The following is an 8,436-nucleotide window of genomic DNA, read 5'->3' as shown; positions in this document are numbered from 1 at the left end:
CATCTGTGCAATGACAATAAAGAATTTAAATCTAATTATACATCTGAAGAAAGTATGATCTTACTGTACCTGGAATTTTAAATAAATGAAGAATAGTGATGATGAATAAAACTAAAATTATTTCAGCTCTCGCAGAAGACAGACAACACAACCTTGGTGATTTTTTTCATGCACTCATCAAAAAGACAGTGTGATTAAAGTGATCAGTCCCATCATATTATTGTCATAACAAGATACTTCATAAATAAGGTAAGGATTTCTTTCCCATTTTTGCCAAGTGCTTGCTCAAAGGGTCTCCAATAGAAAACTTTGTTTTTTGGGGTTTTTCCTGATAGATTATGTAAGGTCTTCAATTTACTATATGAAGTAGCTTGGGATAACATATGATGTGAATGGGTGCGATATAAACTAGAAAAGCAGTCAGAGAACGCAGTACTCTGCCAAGGCTGCACATAACTTGTATCATGTCCAATGGATAAGCCCTGATAAACCTGCAGTGGTTGATTTGTAGTACGATCGTAATTGCGATCATCAGCAGCCAGCTGACGTGGTGTTCACTTGTCATAGTTACAGTGATACCATGCCCTTATCAATGATACAGAAATCTTTTTTTAAATCCTGGATCCAGACTATAAACCGCATCACTGCCAAATTCTAATCACTTGATCTTTGTGTCATTTCTGACCTTCCAGAAAATTTCATCTAAATCCGTTATTCTGTTTTTGAGTAATGTTGCAAACAGACAGACAAACCAATGCTGATCATCACATAACTCTGCTGAGGCTCCGCCTCCTTGGTGGAGTAATAAAGCTGAGCTGATATGGAATTGAATAAAAACAAGGATCTGTAACACCTACTGCTGCCTTACAAATCTAATACACTTTGATACAACAGCTTTAAATTTTGTATTTGCAAAGCTTATATGCACTATTACAGACTGTTCCTAATATCTTATATACTACAGAATTTTTCGACTCCACTGTACCTCTGAAATCAAGACCCAAACAGATAAGTCACTTTCATTGTAACCTTGTGATGTAATTACCATCAATGACCACTTGAGGACTACAAACACCCATAACCAGATATCCAACACCCTACACAACATCCATCTCATCAGCAGACACTAACAAAAATATTAACAGTTCAAACATATGGTAGATGGCGAGGATGAGAACAGCATTTTCAATTATAGGATAGAAATGTTAAATCACATTGTCTTTGTCATAAGTTAATTTAAAAAAGTCAAGAGTTTTCCAGTTGTGTGGATTTATTGCACCTTTATAATATGCAGAAGGAAAGTATGTTTGCTACTGCGCAACTTTGGGGTTGCACAGTGGATTGGTGGTTAGCACATTTGCCTCACAGCTAGAAGATCCCTGGTTCCCATTCCGGCCTTCCCAGGATCTTTCTGCTCGGACTTTGCATGTTCTCCCTGTGCATGTATGGATTTTCTCTGGTTCCTCTGGCTTCCTCCCAGTCCAGAAACATACTAAGGTTAATGGATAATTCTAAATTGTCCGTAGGTGTGAGTGTGATTGTTTCTCTATATGTAGGCCTGTGATAGACTGGTGACCTGCCCAGGGTGTCCCGTCTTCACCCTAACTCAGCAGGGATAGACTCCAGCCCCCCACGACCCTAATGAGAATTAAGCGTTGTAAAGACAATGATGGATTCTAATTGTGACATCATGGTTGTAGGTTAATAGTAATATGCAGCAGTAGTGTGTCTGCGGTGGTGAATAGACACAGCTGTCATAGAAGCATTGCAAGTTCAGATTTGTTGTGTAGGACTAGATGTTGATATCCCTTCTTGCATACACGAGACACCTAAGACTCTGTGGGATATTCAAGTGAGTGAGGGCATCCTCTGGGTTGTCAAGTGGGCGCCCTCCTTCATCTGTGTTTCACTGATCGGCCCACAACACCTCCAGAGGGTTCAGCAGTGAATCCCAGCATCCCAGGTTCACCCCCAGATGCCATCTACTCCCCTGAAGGCCCAGGTGGAGTAAAATAGTCACAGCACCTTAGGGTGAACCACAACTGAATTTTGAAAATGAACTACATATCCAGGTGTAGCTTTAATTACAGCCAGTACAGCAGCTGTGCATGTGATGTCGTATCTCTCCTTTCTGAGGTTTCCCTAAACTAGTACTCTATTTTAGCTGGACTAGATAGACATACCTGCCGTTCACATGGATCAGAAGGAATCAACATAGAACTTACTGGCAAATACACCACTCTTTTGGAGTTAATTTGTTATATACCAGTATTCATTGATGTTCCGTGCATTTTTAGCTCATTTAATAATTTTCCTAATATTGACTGAAATATTGGGACTCTCATGGATATTATATTATTACATTGTAAAGTTAGAGGGCTGGTAGAAATCAGTGACCTAGAACTATAATGGGTTACCAGGGGAGGGGAAAGAACAACAGTCAATCTAGACACTATTTGTGCAAAGAAACAGTTACAATGTTGTGTTAATGGTTGTGGCAAGTCAACACTCACTGACAGATCTGGGTGATGTCTCTTACTCCCTCAAACGATGTGGGTGACGTGAGGTTAGAGTAATGGCTCAAGCAGAGCTCAGACCAGTGCAAGCAAATGTTTGTGTAAAGACTTTATTCATTTGCTTTTCTTGTATCGAAGCTCCTTTATGCGTTCAGCAAATAAAATCATGAAATCTTGGTACAATGAACAAAAGTCAAGCAAAAAATAAGAAAACAAATTACAGTGTATACAAATGTAATAGTAATCACCAGTACAGTTCAAACAATGTTTAAAGAAGCCAAGACAACTGTTCCTAAAGTCCAGTCTGAAAGCTGCCTTTGTCCAATCCCTTTTATTTAAAAAGTACATATAGAAAAGCTGCGCAGCTAACATTCTCTCTGTAAAATAACTCAATATGACAAAAAGTAAAATCAAAAGGCCAAGTGCGTGATGGCAGTCAGCTTTTTACAAAGGCATTAGAACACAGCCAAATAAATATTGACACGGCAGTTAAGAGGCCACTGGTAGAGTCACAGAGTCCTTGGATATGTCGGCAGCAAGAAGCCCTCCTAACTGTGGGAGCAACAGCAAACGTTGATGCCACTAACTGATGCCTGAGGCAGTGAGTCCACATAGAGGCGATATGGCCACAGCTAGAAAAAAAGTCCACCTAGACCCACAGAGTCCCTGGAGCAGCTTGTAGCAAATGGTTTTTGCTAAAATCAGACGCTGACACTCAGGAAACATCTGTGGAGGGAATTAATAAATGAGTAAGAACAACATTAACATATTTTATAAACTATCAGCAGACAGTAAGAATGAATGAACTGCTCTAATTTCAGTGCAACACATCTCAATTAATGAATTTTAAGGCCTGTTCTTCTCAGCACAATTCGTGATTTTAATTAGTTGTTTGTGTGTAAAACCTGATTTTCAAATGGCAGCATTCTACTGAAGCCGAACTGTGATGGAGATAGATTTAGAAAAACTAATTTTCATACTTGTAGATTTGACATTTGTAACTCTGTTGTCTTTAAGTCTCAAAGTGATCTGGGCTCAAGATATATCAGAGATTGTTTTACGGAGTACAAGTCTGGAAGGTATCTAAGGTCTACAGGGACATGTCAAGATCAAATAGTGCTTCATCATCATGCTTTAACCCAATTGCGTAAATTAGTGTAGAAATTAGTGGTGACTGAGAAAGACCATCACTGCTGGTTCAGTTCACTGTAGACTTGTTTTCAAACAAGCTGAAGCTGCAAATGTTGCTTGCTTGCTAAATACAGCAGTTTGTGCTTGCCCTTGTGTTTTACCAGCACAGCTCAAATGAAATTGTGAACTATTATAAGGGACAAATGAGTTAAAACCTCAACTATCAGGTTCCATCACAGAAGAGTGGGACAAATACTGGTTTTACCACTGCTAACACCAAATAAATGCAAAGTTGACAGTAACAGTTTCATTAATGTGACATAACTTAGTGGCTTTTATTCAAGTTGGACATGCTAGCATAAGCTGGTTGAGGGTACTATGACAGTGACTGGAGCAAACACTGCATTCTTACAGCATTCTGCATTAAATACTTTGTCACATCAGACCGTCAAGTCTCCATGTACCACAGCTGTCATTTGTGAAGCTTAGCGAGATGTCCATTAAGTCACCAAGCTACTGTTTGCTGTTCGAAATGCTAGAACATGTACTGATCGACAGGTGAGGCAGACAAGGCCAAAATTTGGTTTCAAAAGTCAATAAGCAAAAACATCAAATTTATAATAATAATAAATTAAAACAGAAGTTCAGTTTTCATTTTACTTTTTCCAAACAAAATTCCAAAGTCCAGCTGACAACTGCTAATTAAAACAGACCAATTTCATAAAGAGGTGTACCCTTCAATTTTACAGTTCATTGTTCACCACTTGTCACAGGCTCTAACCTGAAGAGGCGCCTTCTGTAAAGAGGACAAATGGCCTAAAAGTGTCTGACAGTCATAAATAGACTTACAGCTTGCAGGCTGCTCTCCGAACCTTCGCATCAGCTGATCATGCGTGAATTTGACAAATGCATCATATTGCTCTGTAAGAAGAAACAGTATGCTTTAGGACTTAGTTTGGATAATGCACAACAAATAGTTTTTAAAGTCCTTAAGGAAAAAATTAAAATAAATAAATCATACCTGCAAGCTTTGTTGTCAGTATCTCATCATACTCTTCACGGATTTTGTCCTCTCGCTCCTTCAGTAGTCTTTCACAGATCATCCCAACCTGTCTGAGGGAAAATAACGGCTGTTCTTTCCGGGAGGGAGATGAGGCACCTGAGGACATACCTGTTAGGATAGTCAATATTGCATAACTGATTAAAGCTAGTAAGATGAGTGCAAAGCATTGGAACAGGGTCAGTTCCACTTCGCAAAATGCAAACTACACACCGATATCTTTCGACTTTAACTTTAGTTTAAAGACTTTGTTTCACTTAACCAGAGTTTGATGCTTTCCTCTGCATTATGCTGATCAGTTACAGTTATAGTGTATAACTCTGAAAGGCCAAACCATCTGTATAGCAGACAAGAAAACCGTGGTGGAGAATTCCCCACAGTACCTGAACACACAGTTCCCTTCAGAGCATCAGTCTAATTCCCTTTTTCAGCAGGGCAGATATCAAAAGAACTGTAACATTAGATAAAAACTGAAAGTATAACAAACACATTGCAGTTACTTTTTCATATCCTATAAGTTTACTAAGGCTGTGAGATTTCCCTCACGAGTTTACAATGCAAAGTGGTGATGGAAATTAAGTTAATCACTTAAATTATCAAATTATTGTTGAAGAGAAAGTGGTTTGTAAGAAGTCAATTTCATACTAATAAAGCACAATCAAAATGCCTATTTAGTCAAAATGACAGTTTGCAACAGTCAGTTGACAGTACCTATGCTTTTCTCCCAAAGTAAGACCTGAGGCAGTCAGTCACAAGCTCATGATTAGGCTAGATAGTCATGGCTGCAGATCATTGTCGTGAAGAGCCAACAGACGTTTACACTACTCTTTCAATTACAAGCTAAAATAGGAAGACACTGTGCTAATGGAAGAACTAATAAATGTCCTGAAAACGAGCCACTTGTATCTACCTGGTAGGGCTGGTCCACCATGAAGGTTCTGGAGATCCAGAGGACAGCAGCCATCTGCCTGCTGGAAACCACTGTCCAGGTGTCGACGTTTCTGCAGCCGTTTGTACTCCTGTTTAATGTTGTGTAGGATTTGCTCTGAAATACACAAAAACAGTGGTCTGTTTGGTAACCAATATCTGTATAGAGACAAACCAGAAGTGACAAGTCTGATCATTTCGCATGGCCTTGGTAACATATCATGATACACATCACTTTAAACATCACAAATAAAGCACTAATTATTTGAAATAATTAATGCAACGTTAAGCTGAAAGAATCAATTCCTGTTAGCCCCGACATAAACTACATGCCTGGCCCAAACCAAAATATGTTCAAAATAAATATTTCAATCACAAAAGTTGCTCCAGAGTATGTGTTGAATTTAGAACTGGACAGCGGAGCTTCCCATCATATCATCTGCGATAGGAGTTTCTCATAAAGCAGAAGTCAACAGCTATGTACACTTCAAAATCGTGTTTGAAATTTTGCCCAACGCACACAGCACCACACCGGAGACATGCTAATGGGTAAAGCGCTAACGCATTGCATTTCACAGGTGAATACTGTATAAACAAACTGAACTTGAGATTACATTGAAATTTAAAAGTGAATTCCTTACCTGTTGTTAGTTTGGATGACACTTCCCCGAAAGGCGAGGGCTCCATACGCAGATATTTCTGCGGTGAGGCGACCGGAGACATGATAGGGGCGCACCTCCTTCTTTTAGGGGAAGCCGGGCTCATTAACGGGTCAAAGTCCAGAGTCCTTTTCAGAGTAGCCCCACAAGCCATTTCGTTGAAACGTGCCAAAAAATTACAACACAAAAGCCAAAATTCCTTGTTGTATGCGAGTCCGGGCCTGGGCCCCGGTCTGTGCTGCTAATGCTATGTAGCGTTAGCTAAGTCGAACAGTCGCAGCCAGCGATTCCGGGTTGCTGATAAATATGCTGTTTTTCGCCACTCGTCGTCTGCTGCTTATTAATCTTACAAACTTTACGTTACCGAATATATATTGAAATAAATGCTGACAAAATAACTAAGCGTAACGTCGTAAAAAAACAGATGACTTCAGATTTTACTGCATAAATCCCGATCGCTGAGGGGTTCAAAGTAGCATACACTTCAGTCCCTTCTGTTTGGCTACTAATACGCTTGCGCAAGGCAACAGAGTTGTAGTGGGACTTGTAGTTTTTATCTCCGTTTATGTCGATTATTTTGAACATTAGGAATACTACATTTCCCGAACAACATTTCCCGAAAATTATATTCAAAAATTAAATGTTTGCCTACAAATCCCCCATATCCTGCAAGTTTCAGTTTCATGTAAAACTTTTGAATAGAAAGGCATTTTTAAAAGGTTACATCGAAAAGCTCTGCAATTACAATGTGTTTAATAGACCAAAAACTTTTACATTTTACACAAAATATACATTTTTAATAGCAATCCATTACAAAGACCTATGTGAAGAAATGAGATTTTATTACTATTACTAGTACATTGTTGTTTACCCAGTTTAAATAATTCTAGTATACATTAAGTCAAATGAAAACCATTGTTTAAAATGCAGCTACCAAGGAGAAAAAAAGGACAAAGTCTGCATCTAATATTATTTCTTAGCAATTGTGTTGTTTGTGTGTGTAGGGATAAGTAGTTATTGTTAACACGTGATGCACAATTAATACCATTTACCAAATTGCCCATAGGTGTGAATGTGAGTGTGATTGTTTGTCTATATATGTAGCCCTGCGACAGACTGGCGACCTGTCCAGGGTGTCCCCTGCCTTCACCCAAGTCAGCTGGGATAGGCTCCAGCACCCCCGCGACCCTAGTGAGGATAAAGCGGTGTATAGAGAATGGTTGGATGGATGGTTAACTGTAGTTAGTTCTGTAAAACTACCAGTCAACAAATTGTCTGTTTACCATTTTAAGATTTTAGGAAGGAAATGAATAAAACATAAATAATTGTAACTTTGGGTGAAGTATTGTGATTAAACATTGTTTAAAACAAAATGTTTGTGATGTGTGAATTAATGGAAATGAAAGCACTGTTTCTTACAATAGTTTGCCAAGATGTAGTTTCAAAACAAAGTTTGCTGCACCTATTGAATGTTATGAGAAATTCATAGCATGACAATGGCGTGACAAAAGCCACACCATTCCCAACCCTAACTGCAGTCCTGCAGTGTGATAGAGTAAGCACACATCATGGTTTTTTCTACAGTGGGCCATTTCATCGATAAATTAGCAAAATTCTGTTGGCATATGCATGAACAGATGTTGCCATTTTTCCCACCCCTGTAAGCCAGCAGATGACAAGAAAAGAGCAGATGTTGCTGTCAGAGGACGCTTTTGTCAGCCATTTATTTGCAAATTGTTGCTTTTCTGGTTGCAAGATACAACCAAATTTATATTAATAAAGCATAAAAAAAATTCACACAGAGGGCTGCACAGTGGATTGGTGGTTAGAACTTTGACCTTGCAGCTAGAAGATCCCTGGTTCGTGTTCCGGGCCTTCCCAGGATTCTGCTCCATGGAGTTTGCGTGTTCTCCCTATGCATTTATTGGTTTTCTCTGGGTTCTCCGGCTTCCTCCCACAGTCCAAAAATATGCTGAGGTTAATTGGTAACTCTAAATTGTCCATAGGTGTGAATATGAGTGTGATTGTTTGTCTCTGTATGCAGCCCTGTGACAGACTGGTGACCTGTCCAGGCTGTGCAATGCCTTCAGCCTAAATCAGCTGGGATAAGATCACTGCAACCCGAATGAGGATGAAGTGGTGT

General features: G+C 39.3%; 1 protein-coding gene across 1 annotated transcript; it reads right to left on the bottom strand.

Moving 5' to 3' along the window:
• Nucleotides 1-2,610: 2,610 nt before the first annotated feature.
• akirin2 (akirin 2) lies at nucleotides 2,611-6,798 on the bottom strand. Its single transcript, XM_022195610.2, has 5 exons — nucleotides 6,276-6,798; nucleotides 5,618-5,752; nucleotides 4,669-4,818; nucleotides 4,497-4,568; nucleotides 2,611-3,242 (listed from the first exon to the last, which is right to left on the bottom strand). Exons 1-5 carry the CDS (start codon nucleotides 6,445-6,447, stop codon nucleotides 3,232-3,234), a joined length of 540 nt encoding a protein of 179 aa, XP_022051302.1. The 5' UTR covers nucleotides 6,448-6,798; the 3' UTR covers nucleotides 2,611-3,231.
• Nucleotides 6,799-8,436: the final 1,638 nt, after the last annotated feature.

This window comes from Acanthochromis polyacanthus, chromosome 16 (assembly GCF_021347895.1).
Source record: "Acanthochromis polyacanthus isolate Apoly-LR-REF ecotype Palm Island chromosome 16, KAUST_Apoly_ChrSc, whole genome shotgun sequence".
In the NCBI taxonomy this organism is placed as follows: Eukaryota; Metazoa; Chordata; class Actinopteri; family Pomacentridae; genus Acanthochromis; species Acanthochromis polyacanthus.
Note: the sequence above shows the minus strand (reverse complement) of the source record. Positions and strands in the feature narration are given on the sequence as shown.